General features: G+C 45.7%; 1 protein-coding gene across 1 annotated transcript in view; it reads right to left on the bottom strand.

The window, feature by feature from the left end:
• The window catches only part of LOC125426386 (ATP-dependent RNA helicase TDRD9-like), a 38,555-nt gene extending 25,261 nt beyond the window's left edge, over positions 1 to 13,294 (bottom strand). Inside the window, exons 1-3 of the mRNA XM_048484643.1 lie at positions 13,197 to 13,294; positions 12,972 to 13,078; positions 1,579 to 1,679 (exon numbers count right to left, since the gene is read on the bottom strand). Coding sequence (XP_048340600.1) covers positions 1,579 to 1,679; positions 12,972 to 13,078; positions 13,197 to 13,294 — 306 coding nt within the window. The remainder of the gene's footprint in view (positions 1 to 1,578; positions 1,680 to 12,971; positions 13,079 to 13,196) is intronic.
• Positions 13,295 to 23,371: the final 10,077 nt, after the last annotated feature.

Raw genomic sequence — 23,371 nt, 5'->3', positions numbered from 1 at the left:
GCCCCGCCCGGTGAGCACACTCCCGGCCAGGAGTCCCCTCTCAGCTCGACATGCCGAGCTCACAGGTCGTTCACATGCCCACCCTCTCCTCCTGGCTAATGTGCATTGGGCAGAAACAGCTGACTTGCAGACTCTCTGGCTCCTGCGAATACATGCCTTCACTGACCACGGTGGTGCAACCCTTGCCTGTAATCCCCAGCTGGTCCCATTGTCTCTTACCCTGATAAGCTTCATAATAAAAGGTGAAGGGAGAAGGCGCTCAAAGAGAATGCTGGACGCCTCTCCCCTGCCGGACCTGCAACCCGTGTCTGTTGTCCTTCATCAGAGGCATATCTAGGCAAACTGGAGCCCGGGGACAACACCTGAGCTTGGCGTCCCCCCGCCCCGGCCCGGCATAGGTGGCCACCCTCCTTCACGACCAAACAATGATTTTTTGCATTAGCTCACAAAACACCCCCCACCCCCAACAAAACATACATGGCTCTCTCCCCATTACTTTCCTAATTGTGTCCTCACACCAACCCTGTGAGGTAGGCTGCTAGCCTGAGAAAGAGCTCCAAACCAGTGCAAGGGGAATTAACTTTTAAGCATGTAAAGCTCTCACAAGTCACCCCCATCAGAAGGTTTACCAAACCCAAACGCCAAGCATCATCTCTCAGTTCTGCTGCTGCTGGGCTCCCCTCGCTCAGCTTGCCTTTTTCTGTGCCTCAAGCCGCCGCTCAAGGCTGCCGGCCGGGAGAAGCGCTTCTGAGTAATGCCACACACACTTGAATTTAAGCGTGAATAAGGCACGGCTATGGGTCAGAGGGATGGGAGGCGGAGCTCCCCAGTCCTGTTCCTGGGAGCCCAGTGGGATTTCTCCTCCACCCCCTGGACACTCCAGGCCACCGTACAGAGTGGGCGGGGCTACAACAGGCACTGAGAGCAGGCTGCTTCAGTGCCTGCTTGCTAGGGCTTGCTCAATCACTCGCTGTGTAGGAGGATGTTTTGGCGCCCCCCACGTGACCTCAATCGATGCGCCTGGGGACAAGGGGTACCCCATGTCCCTAGGCAAGTACGCCAGTGTCCTTCATATGATAAGCCAAGGCATGCAGAACTGAGGAGTGTGCAAATTCTCACAGACTAACAATCCCTTTATCGGATAAATAAAGGTAGGATTCGCAGTGTGAAAAAGCATAAACTGTATTATTAGCGTAAACCCAAACAATCATGGTCAAGTTACATAACAGAGGGAAGGAAAGTTATGCATCTGTTATGAGACAAAACCTTTTCCAGATTCCTATCACAGATATGTCTTGCTGAAGGCTTTCACAGAAGGAATCAACTGGTTGTTGTGGGTTTTCTGGGCTGTGCGGCTGTGGTCTGGTAGTTTTTGCTCCTAATGTTTTGCCCAAATCTACGGCTGGCACTTTCAGAGGCATGTCATGGTAAGATGTGTTTCTCTCACAGCTAATCAAATGTCCTATGGGATCTCCTATCTCAAACAGTCAAATCAAGCCACACCTCAGTGGATGGGAGGGGAAACAGGAGTGGTGAACTTTACAAAGCCAAGATTCGAATCAAATGAACCCCACTTACCTCTTCTTTGTACCTTGAAATAGGCAAATTAGGGTATGTGTAATTGTCAACTGGTTTGCAAGCCACAATGTCCGATCCATTTGGGGATGGCTGAAGTGGAGCTGCAAACAGACACATGAATATATGCAAAAAAAATCAAGCTGAATCGTTTTGGGTAGGCACAACGGTTCATGCAAAACAATTCACAAAGACAAGGCCAGCAATGGACACCAGGAACAAACCAGCACGAGAGGGTGAAGTACATGTAAATGCCTTCTAACAAGCAGCCGTGTTCACGAGTTACAGTGAACACAAGCACAATCTCTTTCCAGCATATAAAAGATACAGATAGTCCCCTGTGCAAGCACTGGGTCATTACTTACCATTGGGTTGGTGTCACATCCCAACATTTACTATACTCTGTTTCACATAAAGACGTTAGTTCGGTCAGTTGAGGTACAGGGTCTAGAAAATTGCATGCTTCCGCATTAGAATATCGTCCCGAACTGATATGAGAAATGGGGTGCTGTGTAGTTTCCCGGCTGTATGGCCGTGTCAGAATCTAGAAAGTATGCTCTCCTGACGGCTCAAACGCAGACGTGGCGCTGGCATAACGCTTCAGAGGATCCACGGAGATGCCAGCCACAGATGCAGGCGAAACGTCAGGAGAGAATGCTGCTAGAACACGGCCATACAGCCCGGAAACCACACAGCACCCCAGTGATTCTGGCCGTGAAAGCCTTCGACAATAGATATGAGAATTATTGTTCATTTTTACATGCTGCCTTTGACAAAACCATTACTAAGTGAATTTATAACAAAATGGATTTGCACTTTCAAACGGATGGGAGGGGAGTAAGGTTAGGTGGGCACTAGGACCCAGGTGGAGTATTCTACAAAAAGGAAGGTCTGGCATGCTTTGTTCTGTGGTGGAGGAATATACAATCTCCTAACATCATTACATGAAACAGAGCATAGGCAGTTTATGTTTACCGGGTGGCTCACCACTGCCTTTCCCAGTCCTCTATACTTTACCCAAGGCAAGAAGGGTACTCATTTTTACCAGATTTGGAAGAAGGGAAGGCTGGGACACCTTTGAACTAGCTACCTGAAACCAACTTCTTGTGTCAGTGACTCAGAAAGCTCAGAGTGCGATGGAGCAGAGCTCTCTGACTGCAAAAGTAATTTCTGCAGCTTCATGCATTACTCCATACTATGGGGCCTCGGTCCTGTTCTATATATGCTTCACGATTTTTCCTTCACACACGAGGAAATAATTCTCATGCTAGCTATGTTGCCCAATGCACCTAACAGCTGAACCGCGGCAATTCTATAAAATCATAAGTCTTTATCCGAGTGGACGGGATCCCGGTTTCATTGGTAAAGCTCTTCCATACAAACAAATACACAAATGCATATATGAATTCACTGGAGCATGTGAATAGGGCTACAGACTCAACCATTGGTCAATTGCATTTTGTAAAGTTCACTCTGAAGACTTCTTCCAAGATCTCAGGCAGAAAAGGATCTTTCTTAGTACTGGCGGTGGAAAGTACTGTTAAGTCACAGCCAACTGATAGCCAGTGCGATGCAATGGTTAAGGCCCCTTCCACACATGCAGAATAACGCACATTCGATCCACTTTCACAATGGTTTGAAAGCGGATTTTGCTATTCTGCACAGTAAAATCCAGCTGCAAAGTGCATTGAAAGTGAATTAAAAGTGCATTATTCTGCAGGTGCGAAAGGGGCCTAATCGATTAGTAAGGGTATTTGCATAATGGTTTGCCTCATTTACAATCCATTTTATTGCTTCCTGCGGAGAGACATCCTGTGTCGGGGTGGTGTTCTGGGGATGGACTCTAGACCTTTTACCATTTTGGTCGCCTTCCTCTGGACACGCTCCAGCTGGGAAGGCAAAATGAGGGATTACTCCAACATAGCTATACTGACTAATCTTGTAAACAGAAGACCAAAACATGAATTTTATGAGAAATGGGAGTTGTAGTTTAAGTGTTATACCATACTGCCTTAATAATAGGTTATGGGAAGAGATCAGAAACACTATTAATTATATTAATTTTATGTATACTTTCTTTTTGCAGATATGTATTAATAGATAAGGAGCCGCGTGGCGTAGTGGTTAAATGCTTGCACTGCCACTCACACGGTCAGGAGTTCGAGCCCGCTGTGGGTTAGATATCCTGGCAGCTGGCTCATGGTCTACTCAGCCATCCATCCATTCCTTGGTCGGTAAATGAGTACCTAGCTCATAGCTAGGGGGAAAAGAATAGCTGGGGAAAGCAATGGCAAACTACCCTACAAAAACAGCTTGCCTATGAAATCACTGTTTGCAGTGGTACCCCAGGGTCGAACAAAACTGAAGGGGAAACTTTACCTTATTAATAGATAATTTAAGTTAAGTATGTATAATCATACCAGAATAAAGACTCTTTAGATTATTGTAATAGTTTACTTCTCTCTCTCGTATATGAAATTATATATATATATTTTTTTCATCTATTGATTTAAAAATATATGTAATAAAGATTATAGTTAGAATCAGTTATGCTATTCAAAAGATTGACAGTCAAAGTTGTTCTTACCCAGTATAGCCAATGCGAGTTCCTTTTCACTAATAAGATTTTGAATGCAGATCCAATTATACTCAATTTTGAGATGGATTGTATTTGATTCAGATTATCTAAGATGACGTTTTTATTATAATTATTTTTAATTATGACTGATGTTAACATTTGTCTGCTTTTAACTTTTTTCTTTTTCTGTATCTTTTCTTTTGATGAAACCATTTTTTAAAAAAGACTTGGGCTCATTCCGCACATGCAGAATAATGCACTTTCAAACTGCTTTCAGTGCTCTTTGAAGCTGTGCGGAATGGCAAAATCCACTTGCAAACAGTTGTGAAAGTGGTTTGAAAACGCATTATTTTGCGTGTGCGGAAGGGGCCAATTTTTTGTCACAGAGGGTCAGCAACCATACTTGGTTTTCACACTGACGTCTTCCTGTTCTCTACATCTGACATGGAATCAAATGAGACTGGGGAGCAGCCATAGTACCTTCTGTTCATAGAGTGGCATGGCCTTGTTCAGAGTTCAGCCTGTACCAGGTCTGGGATTTTTTTTTACTAAAATGAGGCTCTTCATTCTATAGCAACCTTCACACAATGCATTTTGCTTATCCTGGTTTAGAGGAAGTTATAAATAGCCTGGATCCGTCTCTGTTCGATGCATGTTTTCATAGGCAAGCACAGAAAACCTCCCACGTTTTGAATCGGGATTTAATTGGATTGTCACCTACTTGCTGAACATGCAACATTCGCGGCTCCTGCAGCATCCCAGCGCTCTGGCGACAAAACGAGGACTTTACGCAAGTCTGGCACACAGATAGGCTCAAAAAAAAATCTTCTGCCCCTGCTGACACAACGCTCGGCTGCTTCAATTATTTCACAATACAGATAGGATTAGACGGCAGAAGCGCTTGGTGGATTTTATCGGCTATTTTTTTTCAGCACCACTCACAGAGTGATTTCCTCTTTTGAAATGGGGAATACAAAAGGTCCGCTTTCATTTCGACACTCCGATTTTTGGGTGTCCTTGCTTGTAATAACTGCCCTGCAGCCCGAACATCAGGGTTAAGGGCAGAGGTGGGATCCAGCAGGTTCTCACAGGTTCCCGAGAGTGGGTTACTAATTATTTGTGTGTGCCGAGAGGGGGTTACTAATTGGGTCTGCTTTTCCGTTAGAAATTCCATTAGGTCCAAAAATCATAAAGTCCTGTTGTTTCCTATGTGGCTGGTTAGCGAAGGTCGAAAACGGGATCATTCTCCCTGTTGGGCTGTTTTAAAAACATGTTTTAGAAATATGGTAAAGTTCCTTGTTTAAGGAAAGTCTCCTTCTTTTGATTTCCCACAAGCAAAACAAAATTCAAGTATTAGAAAGTATTAAGTATTCGACAGGCAGTCCATTAGAGGAGAAGTAGTTGTTTCTGTTGGCAGTAGACGAGAGGACTTGCTATAATGAGTTTAAATTATGGACAGAAAGATACCAGCTGGAAGTTAGGAACTTTTTTTTACAGTAAGAGTTTTTTACAGTAACAAGAGAAATTATTAATGCCCCGTCCCTGGAATGCCCGGCCATGCCCTGTCGTGCTCCGCCCAGCCCCATTGGCGCTACGCCACTGTTTGAATCCCACCACCATGGGAACCTGTTACTAAAATTTTTGGATCCCACCCCTGGTTAAGGGGCCACGACAGATAAAAAGAATTCAAGGGTACAGATTTTTTTCAAAATGGTCATAAGCAGCTGCTCTTGGGCAGGGGGACATATGGAGTCAAGTGTCCCCAGGCTGCGGTCATTTAGGGGGGTGGAAAATTGCCCCCCCCACCACACCCTCTCCTCCTTTCCCCCAGGTCCATACACTGACTTCAAGACCTTGTGCAAAAAAACACTGTTTGGTTATGGTGGGGGAGGGCGGCCGCCCCATGGGGGGGGCGCGCGCAGAAAACTCAGATTTTGCACTGGGCTACATTTTTCCTAGATACGCCTCTGTTCTTTAGCAGAGAGGTCTTTCATGTCACCTACTGCCTGGTCCCTTCAAGGGGCTTTGAGGCGACTGAACTGGGACCTTTTCCGTGCCAAGCAGAGCCCTAGCACCCAGCCACAGGCCCTCCCCTAAACGCTTTTATCCCGCGAAGTGTGAAGGGCTAAAAATACGTTGGTATTTGCAAGTGTCTGTCGCAACCAGTCACGAAAGGGTTAACATTTGTTTGTATGTAAACAGGAGGCTGAGGTGATAATTGTAATGAACTGACCCGTTGATTAGCTTTTGGTCAGCTGAACAGACACTGCTTACATGGTAGTGAGCCCGTGCTTCAGAAGTTACAAAGCTAACTTGTTTTCTTTGTGCTAGCAAAGATGTACAGAACAGAATGGATGTGTAGTCAAGATGTAGTCTTAAGTGTACAGTCAGCACTGTGAATATGTAACAGAGCAGGACAGCATTTATTTGATTTTGTTCCATGTAACCCTATCCTTTACATTAGTAAACAGTTATATAAAGCAACACAAAGTATCTCTGGCTCTCTTCTTTCTACTGCACAGGTGTCAAACTCGCGCCCCTCCAGATGTTATGGACTACAGTTCCCATCAGTGGTGGGATCCAAAAATTTTAGTAACAGGTTCCCATGGTGGTGGGATTCAAACTGTGGCGTAGCGTAGCGCCAATGGGGCTGGGCGGGGCATGACAGGGGTGTGGCTGGCATTCCTGGGGCGGGGCATTCCTGGGCGGGGCTGTGGCAAGGACGCAGCCGCTGCGCCGGTCCTTGAGCAGGAAACGAATGCATGCAGGCGCAGGCTGCCACGCACGCTGGTGCACCTCCTGCTAGACTGCTTCAAGTTCTGCGCGCTACTGCTGAAAGGAGGGGCGTAACTAAGGCAAAAATCACCAATTAGTAACCCCCTCTCGGCACACACAAATAATTAGTAACCTACTCTTGGGAACCTGTGAGAACCTGCTGGATCCCACCTCTGGTTCCCATGATCCCCTGCCAACATCATGCTGGCAGGGGATGATGGGAACTGTAGTCCATAACATCTGGAGGGCCACGAGTTTGACACCTACTGGATACTGCTTAAGTATCTCTGCTAATTGAGTATCTCTTTGTATGCATACCTACAAAATACTATTTTGAAAAAACTGTGCGTATACCACTAAACAAGGAGGGAAAACGGTGTTGTAGTCAGTTCCCTCAGACGGCATATCATCTGGCCTTAAGACTGCTGAAGGTAACCAAAGGACACCCCAGCAAAGATTCAGGCCTGCAGGCAACCACCGAACTCTGTCCTCACAAAGGCAAAGCGACTGTCAAGGAAACAACCTCATGGCAACTCACGAGAGCACGTGGTATAGCACTGTACTCTCTACCTGCTTACCTCCCGGCAGAAATACTATAGAGGGTACCTTGTTTTGTTTTGTGGGACTACAACAGAAGATTTTTATCCATCTCTTCAAACTGGATGTGTGTGTTAAGCGCCATCAAGTCACGTCCGACTCATGGCATGCCTAAGAATCAATGACATATGTGAGCAGTGAGAACTTTGTTCCTGTATGCAGTGCACTCCGAGGATTGATATTAGGATTTGTGGAGAACTTAATAACATAAGAAAGAGGCTGCTGGATCAGACCAGAGTCCATCTAGTCCAGCACTCTGCTACTCGCAGTGGCCCACCAGGTGCCTTTGGGAGCTCACATGCAGGATGTGAAAGCAATGACCTTCTGCTGCTGCTGCTGCTGCTGCTCCCGAGCACCTGGTCTGCTAAGGCCTTTGCAATCTCAGATCAAGGAGGATCAAGGTTGGTAGCCATAGATCGACTTCTCCTCCATAAATCTGTCCAAGCCCTTTTTAAAGCTATCCAGGTTAGTGGCCATCACCACCTCCTGTGGCAGCATATTTCAAACACCAATCACACATTGCGTGAATGTTTCCTTTTGTTAGTCCTAATTCTTCCCCCCAGCATTGTCAATGAATGCCCCCTGGTTCTAGTATTGTGAGAAGGAGAGAAAAATTTCTCTCTGTCAACATTTTCTACCCCATGCATAATTTTATAGACTTCAATCATATCCCCATAACATGCACGAGGAGTCTGTTTGACTTCTACGGAAGTGTTGGGAGGTCCTTAAATGGTCTTTTCTGCTAAGTCAGAAGCTGTGAAACAAGCACTAACCAGGGTCTTGTCAAGTACTTTTAGTACTTCTGCACATGCAGAATAATGCACTTTCAATCCACTTTCACAATTGTTTGCAAGTGGATTTTGCTATTCCGCACAGTAAAATCCAGCTGCAAAGTGCACTGAAAGTGGATCGAAAGTGCATTACTCCGCATGTGCGGAAGGGGCCTAAGAGAAGCAGGAAGAACTTTAAGCCAAGTATGTAAAACTCAGCACACAAGACACAACAGGACAACGTGTGTTCCCCAAAGGACTTTGTAACCTGTAACAGTTATTCTAATGTATAATAGTTTTAAGTGCTATTAATCCACCATGTGTGCTACAAATTCTGTTGGGTTTAGAGTATTAATTTTCAATATATTGTAATTGAATTATCAGGATTTAATGATGCACTGGAGTGGTGTTTTTGTGAACAAATAGCGAGTTAACACTATATTTTCAAGTAGAAATTCTTAAATGTTAATTCGTTTTCGTGGGACATATTTTGTTGTTTTGGCATCGTATGTGGACCACTTCCCATTGTACTGTTTGTTCAGATTCTGTGAATTTAGGCAGATCATGAGAAGGAAGGGATGAGTCTTACATACTCAGGGCAATGCTGATTGCCACTTTGGAGTCAGGAGGGAATTTTCCTCCAGGCCATATTGGCAAGAAGTCGATCTATGGCTACCAATCTCGATCCTCCTTGATCTCAGATTGCAAATGCCTTAGCAGACCAGGTGCTCAGGAGCAGCAGCAGTAGCAGCAGCAGCAGCAGCAGGCCATTGCTTTCCCATCCTGCATGTGAGCTCCCAAAGGCACCTGGTGGGCCACTGCAAGTAGCAGAGTGCTGGACTAGATGGACTCTGGTCTGATCCAGCAGGCTAGTTGTTATGTTCTTAATCCTGGAGATTTTTTGTCTTCCTCTGGGCATAGAGCAAGAATCACTGGACATGTGGGGAGAAGTAGTAGTGAATTTCCTTCATTGTACAGGGGGTTGGACTAGAGAGCCAGTGTGGTGTAGTGGTTAAGAGCAGGTGGATTCTAATCTGGAGAACCAGGTTTGACTCCCCACTCCTCCACCCAAGTGGCGGAGGCTTATCTGGTGATGTGTTTCCACACCCCTACGTTCCTACTGGGTGACCTTGGGCTAGTCACAGTTCTTCGGAACTCTCTCAGTCGCACCTACCTCACAAGGTGCCTGTTGTGGGGAGAGGAAGGGAAAGGAGTTTGTAAGCCACCTTGAGTCTCCTTACAGGAGAGAAAGGTGGGGTATAAATCCAAACTCTTCTTCTTCTTCGAGATGAGCCTTTAAGACACTTCCAATTCCATGTTACAATTCTGCTAAATATTCATAGCATTTACAGCCTCAGGATAGCTTCCTGCTCACGAAAATCAATCCATTTCAAAGGTGCTTATCTTTGGCTGGATTGTACCCTTAAGAGAACAACATTTAGTCTTATGCGGCTTTCCAGCCTGGTTTCTGAAGTACATTCCCTGGGAAAGCTCTTGCTCACCACTGCACACTGTCACCACATGGCGATGCTAGCTGGCTGGCTGCCCTCTGGCAAGTTCACATATGTCAGTACAGAGACATCAACAACTCCGCATGATTTGACCAACGCTAGAGGAGCTTTCCAGATGATGGGAGCGGGGAGGGAAATCTGGGAGTCGCGACCCCTGAAAGTTTGTCTGAATCACCTTGGAATTATGAAAAATCCTCCCCGCGCTGTGAAAAACCAGTAGCTATAAAGTGTTTACATCGGAAACTCTCGGAAAGGGAACGGACTGTCTATTGTTTGCTTGCAAGAATTCTGACTTAGCAAGGTTTATTCTTCATATTAAAATCCTCTTCAAGAAGCATAAATTACGGTGTTAATTTTTTAAAAAATTCTACGTATTTTATTTATCTTATAATAAAAAAGGCTGTTTTTATGAAATTTAGAAAATGGGCCACTGACGAGGACGATGCATCAAGACACATTTTCATCGCTTATGCTTCACAATTGTTCCACAGATTGCAGACATGTTCATTTATTAAAGAACTACCAGTAAAGTGTGTTGAACAAAGACATATAACAGATGCTAGAAAATTGGTGAGCTGAGGGAGTCCACAGAAGTGCGGGTGGGGGGGGGGGCAACTCCTCCTGCCTTTCTTCTCTCCTTGGCCTGGCCCCACCCAGTGGTGTATGTGCTGAAAATGGTGCCCAGGGCAAATACAAAAATTGTGCTCCCCCCAAAAAAACTATGGTGGAGAAACAACAAGAGCAGCAGATGAGTGGGAGAAGCGGGAGGGAGGGAGAAGAAGCAGTTGGGGGGCAGAAGTAAAGTTTCTCCCCACACAACCACTACATTCCCATCCTTGGTCCAAAGACAGATTTCAACCCAATGGGGGTAAGAAGAGAACAGGTTCTGAATATATTCTTTTAATATGGTTTTAATGTGAGCACAGATAGCAAATTAGGAAGATTTCATTTTTTTAAAAATGAATGGCCGGATACAAATAAATTCCCAAAAGTCCATCCTGTATATGTCAGTAGATAAATATGACTAAGATCTATTCAGCCTGGGGAAAGAACACATGTCAATTATCTGCAAGCTGACTTCCTTTGCACCTGTTGGATCAGAGTCTATAGTAGTACTCATACGCTGATTTTGCACGTTCAAAATGCCCCGTGGTAGATCTGGAAGCGTGCCTGCCATGAGGATCTTTGCCTTGCTGTTGACTCCACTCTGCTCCCCGGTTATTCATGGGATTTGTGGCAGGGCTGGCACGTTATGCCCCAAATGTTTCCGCACTAGCCCGGTGCTTCTCTACTTGCACCAGGGGCTCTTCCGCAATGTCTTCCACGCATGCACGGACAACCTCCATTTCCCGTGTTCTGACTGGGTGAACTTCTCCCCCCATCCCCTCTTTCACTCGCTTTCACTATATTTAGTTTTAAATGACTCTATTTTAGTTTTAAACACAAAACAGGTGCTGACGAGCGCCACCCTCGCCCCCGTCTGAAATCCTTGCGTGTGCGATGGAATCGCCATCTCACACGTCTCCTCTGTGTAAAAACTAGATCTAAAATCCTTGCGTGTGCAAGAAAACTGCCGGCCTCCCTTTCACGGCACACACTGCTTTTCTGTTTAAGGTTTCTCCCTCCTTTCTAAAAACCAAGGTTTCTCCCTCTGTTTTTCTTTTTCCCACTGCAAGGGGAGCGCCGTTTCTCGGCGCCTGTCCATTGGTGGGGCGGGCCAGAGTGGCAAGGCGGGAAAAATGGCCCTGGTTCTGGACATGGTCCACCCACCCTAGTGGAGGGAGGAGAAGGGAGGGGTGACATGCAAGGGAGGGGCCCCGGCATCTGGACCTGGCCCACCCACCGTAGCAGAGGGAGGGAGAGGTGGCATGCAAGGGAGGGGAGGAAAGGGGAGGGGCCTGGCATCTTGACATGGCCCATCCACCCTAGTGGAGGGAGGGGGAGGTGTGCCATGCAAGGGGAGGGAGGGAGGGATGGCATGCAAGGGAGGGAAGGGGAGGGAGAGTTTTGCACTCGCAGAAACACTATGGGGGAGTTTTCCACTCGCGGAATTCACCAGAGCAACAAAGGGGAATTTCAAAAGAACCTCGACATTTGCGGTTCAGGAAATTCACAGCGCAAAGCCAGTGCCCCGGGGCGGCTCCGGGGCAAAAACATGGCACCCACACAGCAACACTGAGGGCTGTGCACAACTCCCGATTGGATTGGGGCATTCCCCATGCCAACAGAGGAGCAATTTCGCTGTTCAAAATCAGCCATACGTGCAATGTATAATTCCCTAACTACACTTTTGCCCTGACTTCTATGGTCTAGGCCAGTGATGGCGAACCTATGGCACAAGTGCCAGAGGTGGCACTCAGAGCCGTCTCTATGGGCACACACGCACAGAGTTCATCATGTGGGGGGGGGGCCGGAAAATCAACCCCCCCACACACACACACAACGCCCCGCGGTGAGCAGGGAGGACTCGGCTGGCAGGCCTGGTGCCTGTGCTCCGGGTGGCTGATGCCCAAGGGGGGGCAGAAGTGACGGAGATGCTAGAGAGGTGCAGAGCGGTGCGCGTGGGACTTGCTGGAGGCTAGAGCAGGCTGGCCCCTGCTTGAGCGGGTGGGGCGGAGGCAGAGGGGTGGGGTGGAGGCACTAGAGCAGCGCAGGGCAGAGTGGCGGGTGCACGCAGGACTAAAACCTCAGTATTCAGGTTAAATTGCTGTGTTGGCACTTTGCGATAAATAAGTGGGTTTTGGGTTGCAATCTGGGCACTCTGTCTCGAAAAGGTTCACCATCACTGGTCTAGGCTAGCTCAACATTGTAAAATCTTGGAAGCTAAGCAGGGTTGGCCCTGGTTAGTATTTGAATGGGAGACCACCAAGGAAATCAAGGGACGATATGCACAGGCAGATGACCAACCTCACCTTGAAAACCCCATGGGGGCTACCGTAAATCAGCTGTGACTTGATGGCCTTTTTTACCACCACCACCAATACTTTCACTATGATAAATGATTATTAAATTATTATTATTATTATTAAATAATAATTATTTAATTATTATTAATAAATATTATTATTTTATAATAATAATAAATTGTTTATTATTATTATTATTATTATTATTATTATTATTATTATTATTATTATTATTATTATTATTATTATTAATTTTTACCTGATTCACATGGAGGCCAACTGTTGCCAGATGCACCAAGTTCTTCTGCCTCAAGCTGCCGATATTTCTCCACGTATTCAATGCCAGTACTCTGTTGTGCCTGTATTCTAGGGGGAAGGGAGAAACACAATATTACCCAGCAATAAGAGGTCTTCATACGTTTCTTAAATAAGAAACTGACACACCGTTATCGCATTCTAATGGTCTATCCCAACCTTTTCAAACCTGTGGATACCACTGGAATTCTGACCCAGGGTGGTGGGCGCAGCCAAAATTAGGTCACTGCAGGAGGCGGAGCCAGCCACACTGTCAGGGAACAACATTATGAATAATTCTAAAAGTAACTCTTCAACATTTCAGGCAAAAGCTTTACACAACAGAATGTTTTTTAAAATGAACATATCGTTAAAAACATTTTCTGGCATACACACAGCTTATCTTAAGCCAAGGAGGAGTAGAGGTGGTACCTTCTCCTGAAGCAATTTTTTTTAAATTGCACAGGTAATCAGATCTCCAACGGTCAATTATAAGCTCTGTTGGGGGAAAGCCCCACTTACTTTTAAAAAACTTTTGGTAGGTTCCAAGAAAAGTTGTTGATGGGTGTCAAGGAGGCCACGAGCCCCACGCTAGGGACCCGTGACCAGTAGTGGGATTCAGCTGGTTCGCACCGCTTCAGTGGAACCGGTACCTAATTTTTTTTGTTGAGTTTGGTGAACCGGTTGTTAAAAGAGGCTTTCAGAGAAGCTAAAAGCCCCGTCGCCCCCTCTCCCAGGGGAGTGAGGGGGCTTTCAGAGCAGCGATGGCAAGGCCCCATCACACCTCCGTTGCCCCCACAAGAAATTCCTCCGCAGTAGGTAAGTGGGCAGCAGGGGGGTCACGTGGTGGGGGGGTGTGTGAAACAGTTGTTAAATTATTAGAATCCCACCACTGCCCGTGACTTATCTACTACTTCCTCTTAATTGCTAACTTTTAAAAATAATGAATGAACAGGGAAATTGGCGGGTTGGATAGAGCATGGACCGGCAACGGGATATGTAGGGGGATTGGGACAGGAAAAAATGCAAAACTTCCAAATGGCAGATTTCCCTTTTACCGCTGACAATACGGCACAGCAGCAATGGCAGAACCAGGCAAACTTCATCCCTGGGCGGAGAACACCTTATGGCTTGCTAATCTAAAAGATAGCATGCACTTATCTGCATGTCCCATTTTTCAGGTTCCAGGTGACTAATGGGAAGAACTTAAGGAAGGGTACAGTTCCTTTTTACTTCAATCCTTACCATAGCAGCATCTTAACAGAACTGCTTTTAAGTAGCCTAAATCACTTGAGCAAGGTATTACTATATATCTATTCCACCTGTGATTGGCCGAGGATGCCTCTTTAATGTGCGTTAAGTGCTGTCAAGTTGCTTCTGACCTATGAAGATCCTGTGAATAAATGTCTTCCGAAACATCCCATCGTTAACAGCTGTATGATCCAGCAGTTATGAGCAGTTTGTTTTCTCTGCTCATACCAAGTAAAATAGCTCTTAAATATTCATTCATTCATTCATTCATTAGATTTTTATACCGCCCTATCCCCGAGGGGCTCCGGGCAGTGTACAACACAAATTCAATACTATACCAAGCAGGGGAGAAAACTATACAAATACACAATAACAAATTACATAGGCTCCATCTAAAATAGGCATTAAAACTTACTAAAATTCCATTAAAACAGCGGTTAATACAATAAAAGGCACCCAGTAAACCCTCCCCAAAAAAGAGGGGAAATACTAAATGCTCTTAAAATACAGTCAAATTAGTGAAGGAAACACCAGCTTGCCCCCAAAAGGGAAGACCTTTGAAACACTGGAAATAATTGGCACATTCATGCTCTAACAACTCTAATAGTTTCACCTAGGATGGCAGCTTTTTTTAAAATTCAGGCACCAGAAAGGCCATCTCTTGCCTGAAGCTGTATAAAGGCCCCAAATTGTGAAAAGTTGTACCTCCACCCCTCAAAACTAATCCTTTTAAAATGAAGTAGAAAAGGTCTTTTCGCACATAAAGGCCAGCAAGAACGGTAACAATACGGCAACCAAGCAGACTGTTTCAAAACGTGTTATTTCAGGGGTCCCCAACCCTTTTGAGCCTGTGGGCACCTTTGGAATGCGGACACAATGTGGTCAGCACTGCCACAAAGTGACATCTACAAAACGACTGCTGCAGGTCGAAGAGTCAGTCATACAAAGGCTGCTGCACCTTATCTTTACTGGCACAATGAAGATTCTTATGCGGTGGTGGCAGCTGTTGCCAATCAAATCTCCAATGGCCAATCAGAAGTCTTGCTGGGCAAAAGCCCCACCATGCTCCATCCACTTTCTAAAATAGTTGGGGGGCTCCAGATGTGAGAGGGAACCATGTCACCCGTGCAGTGGAGTGAAGGGAAATGGCGCCCGGGTCCCGCCCCCTGCTCTGCCCCCCCCACAGCGCCTCGCTAATACCCCAGAGGACAGGATCAGAATTCAAAATGACTTGGACAGATTAGTGAGCTGGGTCAAAACTATCAAAATGAATTTCAACAGAAATAAATGTAAGATACTCCACTTAGGCAGAAAACCTGAAAGGCAAAGATATAGGATGGGTGACACCGGGTTTGACAACAGTACACGAGTTAGCAGTGTGATGCAGCAGCCAAGAAAGCCAATGCGATACTGGGCTGCATCAACAGAACTATAGTCAGTGTCAAGAGCAAGGGATGTAACAGTCCTACTCTGTTCTGTATTGGTCAGACCTCACCTGGAATACTGTGTCCAGTTCTGGGCACAACAATTCCAGAAGAATAGTGACGAACTGGAACAGGCCTAGCAGAGAGCAACCAAAATGGTAAAAGTCTGGATTCCATGTCCTTTGAAAAGTGACTTAGAGTAGTCTGGAGAAGAGAAGGTTAAGGGGTGACATGATAGCCATGTTTAAATATTTGGAGGGCTGTCATGTTGAAGATGGAGCAAGCTTGCTTTCTGCAGCTCCACAGACTAGGACAAGGAGCAATGGATTCAAAGTACAGGAAAACATTAGGAAGAACTCCCTAACAGTAAGGTTGTTCGGCAGTGGAATACGCTGCCTCAGAGAGTGGTGGAGTCTCCTTTGCTGGAGATTTTTAAACAGAGACTGGATGACCATCTGTCAGGAGTGCTTTAATTGTGTATTCCTGCATGGCAGGGTGTTGGACTTGATGGCCCTTGTGGTCTCTTCTTAGTTCTCCCTCAGGTTCAGAATACTTAAGTTAGACCACTTACTTAGGTCTAGGTTTTCCAATTCATGCAATATTTATTTAAAGATTTATCAAAACACCTTTTGTCTCAGGAGTGTCAGAGATCTGCCAAGTTTGTGGGTCTTTAAAAAAAAAGAGAGTAATATTTCACCGATTTCAGTCTAATAACATTCAGAACTTAAAAAACACACCCTTAAATAAGCCACACACACACACACACACACACACGCATGCACCAGACTAGCCCTTCTAGTGCAGATTTTTCATCATACAAAATGCTGGTCTTAACTTACAACGCGCTCTGAAGCACAAAGCGACAGGGTGTTAAGAATGGCAAGCCAAGGATAAGTGTTTAATCGAAATAAATAAGATGCACCAAAACCACAGGAAATCACTCTCCAAATTCAAGTGCTTACGACAGGATGTCCTCTTTCACAAACCCGGCTCACTTTCCAGACCCTTATTTTTCCACTTTAATACCCCATTTGCCATTCCGACATGAATGCATTTGTTACTGACGTGCTGGAAACCTCACTTAACCAATTGCAGTTGACCCAGAGGGCAGGCTCTCATGTGTATAAATGATCTTACACACACACACACCCCACATCACAGCCCTCTTGGCCAACCAGCGATGCCTCTCTTTTGTATAGCCTTACAGCCACATCTCACATTAGAGAGATTAGAAGTATATTATGCCCCAAATGAGACTGCTACTGAAAATGGAAGCCCCAGATTTCTTGTTTCCTCTTCCCCCTCAGTGGCTCAGGACTCCACGTCGCTTTTCCCCAGTGGGGCACCCATCCCATGATCCAGAAAAGTACATGAGACCAACAGGTTGTGGGTGAGCTGTGGTACCTCATGCTGAAGAAGCGGCAAAAAGGCAGATAAGGAAGGCTTTTATCTCACTGCAGACACACTTGAGGCGGGCTAAGGCTCAACACTGGTGGGAAGAACAAGTCTCCAAGCTAAGAGGTTTTCCAGTAATTTAAAAGGTTATAGCTATATATTTAATATAAGATAAAGGAAAATGTAATTGCTGACCCATGAGGAGACGTCATATCATGATGTTACTAGGCCGACTATATTGATGGGTTAGTCTGCCTTTGCCTTCCCCAGTCGCCTACACTTCACCCCAGAGACGTAGTTGGGCCAGAGTGCGCCCAGTGTGCACCTTGTGTTTTCCGCCTCACTAGTTCAGCTCTGGAAAAGGATCTCGTTCCCTTCAGGTTATAGGGTGGGAACTACACTTTCCATGAGACCATGGGGCTCGCAAGGTCTCCTGGGAAGTGTAGTTCCCACCAGGCCGTTTTCTGTCTGAAGGGAACAGGCCGCTTCTCCAGCCTGTACTGTTTCAATAGTAAGGTAAGTGGGTGGGGCCGCAGGGGGGCAGGGCGGGAGGGGGGCATATTTTCCAAGAACTCTACATTTCACTCTTAGATCTGCACTGCATTGAGGCCTCTGGCACCATAACAAAAAAAGAGGATACCAATCAGGAAATAGATATACCAAACGTTCCATCAAAGCAAGTGTCTGCATGCAGAAAACTAATACAGAAGGGAGAGGAATGGTTGAACTACTTTTCTACTTGAAGTCCATTTTAAAAAAATGGTGCAATTTCCCCACAACCAGCCTGAATTGGTTCAATTGAGGCTAAATGATAGTTTGGCCTTTTCCCTGCCATGCTATTTTTATATTTATGGTGGAAAGTGCTATCAAGTCACAGACAATCCCATAGAGTTTTCAAGGCAAGAGATGGAACAGAAGTGGTTTGCCGTTGCTTGGGCCCACTTAGCAACCTTGGACTTTCTTGGTGGTCTCCCATCCAAGTACCGGCCAGAGCTGACCCTGCTTCGCTTCTGAGATCTGACAAGATCAGGCTAACAATTATTTCACATATTGTTAAGTATTTAAAAAAAACAGAGAAGCTTAGAAATGTTCAACTATTTCATTTCCATTTTTCTCCTTGCAAGAGATTTGCTGTAATAATTTAGGGAAACGTGCCAAAAATGTGATCTAGCCCCACCTCAGTCTGCAGTTTGAAATGGTACTGTCCATTCAACACTGCTGGATTTTTCCACATCCTTCAACTTGGGAGTTTCTCTCTACCTGATCTGCTTAGAGCTGGTGAAGTAACACAGTCAGACAAATCCACAGATAGCCAAAAAGAGAAGAAAAGTTCATATGACAGGTCTACTTCATGCAACACAGCACAATATTTTGCTTCTACTCTCTAATTTAGAAGAAGAAGAGGAGGAGTTTGGATTTATATCCCCTCTTTCTCTCCTGCAAGGAGCTCGAAGGGGCTTACAATTTCCTTTCCCCCCCCTCACAACAAACACCCTGTGAGGTGGGTGAGGCTGAGAGAGCTCTGAAGAACTGTGACTCGCCCAAGGTCACCCAGCTGGCATGTGCACAAGCTAATCTGGTTCCCCAGATAAGCCTCCACAGCTCAAGCGGCAGAGCGTGGAATCAAACCCAGTTCTCCAAATTAGAGTGCACCTGCTCTTAACCACTACGCCACACTGGCTCTCGTATTTACTTGTATGTTAACATAGGATTGTTTCCCTCAAATTTTGAAACTTAAAAAAAAAGGCATCTTTGGTTTAAAGCACAAATGCTGGTCAAAATAAATAATATCGAAACCAAAAAAGTGTGAAATGTATTTCTCCCCAAGGGCAAGAGGCTGGATGAGTTCACATATTTCAGATGCGTTTTACATGAATTCTAAAGATGTTGGAAATATGAATATAGCCATTAATCTGTTAAATAAACTCGTTAAACTTCATATTATTGTCGTAAGGCTTTCACGTTTACAGGTTAGAGCTGTGTGCTTTAATGTATGCCAGAGATTTCCTGACGCCAGCCTGTGGCTGGCATCTTCAGAGGATCCTCTGAAGATGCCAGCCACAGATGCAGGCGAACCGTCAGGAGAGAATGCTGCAAGAACATGGCCATACAGCCCGGAAACCACACAGCACCCCAGCTGTTAAACTTCATTTATACCTCTTTTCTCTCCAAACTGGTTTACAACATTCTCACCTTTTATTCTGACAAACCTGTGAGGTAGGCCAGGCTGAGATTGTGTGACTGGCCCAAAGTCACCCATCAAGCTTCCATGGAAGTCAGAGGATTCAGACGTGGGTCTCTCCAATCCTACTCTAACAGGCTAACCCAGTGGTGGCGAACCTATGGCACTCCAGATGTTCATGGACTACAATTCCCATCAGCCCAATTGGCCATGCTGGCAGGGGCTGATGGGAATTGTAGTCCATGAACATTTGGAGTGCCATAGGTTCGCCACCATTGGACTAACCATTATGCCACCCCACACTGGCTCTCATTAGTGGAAACTGTGCTCCGCTCAAATGCGATTGCAGCTCATAGACAGGCAGAGAATCACATCTCAGAATCGCAGGACAGACGTCAATTGGTACCAGTCTTGCTAATTTAAATGGTTTTGACAAGACAGTGAAAGTTATTGAACCCAATAAGCCGTCAAAGACCAGAAATCAACTTTACAAAGTGGGGGGAATAACTCCTTTTGTTCCAGTTCTATATGCGCTGCAGCGTCTAATGGGATTTTAAAAGGGCAATCCCTGTCCCAGATTTTTAAATGTGAAAAAATATATATAATAAAAGCCTTTGGCAGAAACAAAGTCCTTTCGAAGTACTGGATAACTTAAAAAAAAAGAAGCTTACCGCCCCCTCCCCATCCAAACAAGATGGCCATCAACTTAACCTTGTCAGTCAGTTGTCATGCCCAAGACATCACAGGGATGCCCAAAGACAGTACCCAGCCAACGCATGCCAATCACAATCCCCATTCAGGGCCATCACAGCATACCAGTGTACTAAGGAGTTGTGACACCAACTGAAATAATTTGCCCGTGGATTAGACCAGTGCTTCCCAACCTTCGTTCTCTCCATACTCCTTGGCAACCCATTTCCCTAAAATTGTACTCCCACATCAGCAAACCCATTATGTAACTTTTTTGCGTATCCCCAAATGCTCCGTGCTCCCGGGGATACATGTACCCCAGGTTGGGAACCACTGATTAGAGGAAGAACTACACCACGGACAGGTGAAACACAGTAGAAAGAGATCAAAATGTTGGAGTGCCAGAACCCACAGAGACTATTCGCCCGAGCTCTTTTTGCAATCCAATGCAACTGTGTTGAAGTAGATGGGTTTAAAAATGGCAGCGGGAAAAGAAAGAGGCAGAACAAACTGTTTTAGTTTGGTAGCCTTTCAAGCAGCTCGACATGAAGGCCTGTAATGTAAGAAAACACTAATTATCAGGATAAAATGATGGCCAAGTTAGGAAGCCAATAGGGTAGTTTTAATCAGTTCCAGTGGGGGGAACCCCCCTCCCGACAATACTGCTCAAATTGGGATGACGTTCTTCAGGGAGAGATGCAAAACGTCCTTCATCCTAGAGGGAATTAAAATCTATACTTGCAGAGTAGGTAGGCACAGGTAAGTGTGAATTGCATGTGAATGAGGATCCTTCAGTCAAAAGATGTGCACCAGGTGTGTTTTGTCAAAACAGAACAGAAGCATTTCTCCCTCTCCCACCCTATCAATCTTCATTTTGGTACCAATTTTCTGACATCTAACTGACTTGATACACTGAAAGTTGGCCAGTGGAAATACAGCGTTGTGTAGTGGGTGACTAACCTTGAGAATCGGGTTTGATTCCCCACTCTTCCACATGCAGCCTGTTGGGTGACCTTGAGCCAGTCACTCAGAACTCTGTTGGCCGGCCTACATCATAGGTCAGTGGTGGTGAACCTTTTCGAGACCGAGTGCCCAAATTGCAACCCAAAACCCCTTATTTATCGCAAAGTGCCAACACGGCAATTTAACCTGAATACTTAGGTTTTAGTTTAGAAAAAACGGTTGGCTCCGAGGCGTGCATTACTCGGGAGTAAACTTGGTGGTAGTCGGTGGCTTTGCTTTGAAGCAACCGTGCAACTCTTCCAACGGGTGAATCACAACCATAGGAGGGTTTACTCAGAAGCAAGCCCCATTGCCAGCAACTGAGCTTACTCCCAGGTAAAGGATCATGCTTTAGTTCTTCGTGTGAAAATCAGTGGGGTTTAACAGTGCTTAACAGGGTTACCAATACTGCTTCCCCAAAACTAGGTCTTAGGTTTAATGCTAATAATGGAGCCCAGCGGCCCAGACCAGCCTAGATGAGTGGGGGGATAGGGTGACTCTGTTTGCGCGTGCCCACAGAGAGGGATCTGAGTGCCATCTCTGGCATCCGTGCCATAGGTTCGCCACCACTGTCATAGGTGTCAAACTTACGCCCTCCAGATGTTATGGACTATAGTTCCCATCATCCCCTGCCAGCATGATGTTGGCAGGGGATGATGGGAACTGTAGTCCATAACATCTGGAGGGGCATGAGTTTGACACCTGTGGCCTACATGGAGGCAGGCAATGGCAAACCACCTCTGAACACCTCTTGCCTTGAAAACTGTAAGCCTGCTGTAATTTGACCGGACTTTTTACCACAGAGTGAGGAATCGTGATGGGGGAAGCCACCTTAGCTCTGTTTATACCCGTTTCACCAGCATCTCAAAGCTGTCTAAGGCCTCGGGTGACCACAGAACATAGAAAAAGGGGACCTAGAGGTAACCTCCCATTCACTTTCAGATCCAAGGAACAGATGCCAAAAGGCTAGCACGAGCAGCAGCTTTGACAGACTCAAGAGGTAATAAATGGCCACCATCCATTAAAACGCGATAGGATTTTAGAAGAGGCCAACCTGTTCTTCTGAAAATCTGAAAGTCCAACTACATTTCCCTGACTTTGCCTCTTGGCACTGAGATTCAGAAGTTTACTGCCTCCGGATATGGAGGCTGCCTTTAGTCACCTTGGATAGAAGCCACATAGAGACCTATCTTCCTTGGATCAGTGTAATTCACTTTTAGCTGGAAGAGTCTGCGGCTATCACCACATCCACTGGCAGCAAATTCAACCTTGTAATCACTTGTTGTGTAAAAGTAGTAGTTCCTGAATCTACTGCTCATTAGCTTTACTGGATAGCCTAACATTTTGTAAGAGGGAAAAACGGGTTCTCCTTCTATTCTCCCTTCATAGTTGTATAAACTTGTATCAGGTCTTCTTAGTACATCTATATTTTCCATATCACTGGGGTTAGGGGTGCAGTGAGGTCTGCAATTTGGAAATCCAAGCAAAATCTTTCGGCCCTCCCTTTGTTCCGGAAAATAAGTCTGAATTTTTTTTCTTTTTCTTTTAAGCATTTCTGAGTTTCCAAATTTTTCTGTGTCGTCTGCTGGCCTTCGCGTGTTGCCTGAGGCTTCTGCAAAACTACCCCCCCAAATTCCCATTGAATTTCTTGTGCCAGCCAGCAATATAACAAAACAGCAATGGCAAGGTGACCAGATTGTCACCTTCGTAAACCGGGACCTGGGTGGGTGGCCGCACGCGCACAGCCGTAGGAGCGCACTGCCTTCTGGGGCGCTCCCCTGTTTCCTGCCCTGTCACAGGGCAGGAAAAGGGGAGCGCCCCAGAAGGCAGTGCGGCAGCCTTCCAAAAATCGGGACGGTTCAAAAAACCCACGGGACAAATTGGTTGAAGGCAGGACTGTCCCGCCAAAAGCGGGACGTCTGGTCACCTTGAACAATGGGGAAAGTTGTGATGTGGGAGGGATAACTGTAGTCTCTTTTCTACAGTGGAAAGCAAATCGTAATCCAAGGTACTATGGAACAGTTTTACTTTGAAGCAAAAAGGCAGGCGTTGTGAGTACAATAGAAAGGTGCAGCGACCCAGCAACTGTGATGGAGAAGAGGTGGCAAGAATCGTTTTAATTTCACCTGAGAATCTGAGATGGCAGTTCTGTCACTGGGAGTCCGTCTACGTAACACCCCCCTGCCTATTTTCAAGCACCATACAAAATGCAACGTGAAAACTTGCCAAATGAGAATGATGAATACTGACACCCGAATTTTCCCAACATATAAGTAATATCAGCTTTAATAACGACCACACACGTCATCTCTTTACGTCCCCTGACATCTAGGCCAGATCTGTACAATCCCATTTTCTACTACAGTTCAATACAGGGGAGGGGGAGGGGCACTCACGGGGGAGTTGACTAGCAGAAACCTA

Source organism: Sphaerodactylus townsendi, linkage group LG02 (genome assembly GCF_021028975.2).
Source record: "Sphaerodactylus townsendi isolate TG3544 linkage group LG02, MPM_Stown_v2.3, whole genome shotgun sequence".
NCBI classification, from domain to species: domain Eukaryota; kingdom Metazoa; phylum Chordata; class Lepidosauria; order Squamata; family Sphaerodactylidae; genus Sphaerodactylus; species Sphaerodactylus townsendi.
The sequence above is the reverse complement of the archived record's forward strand: the minus strand, read 5'-3'. Positions and strand labels throughout refer to the sequence as shown.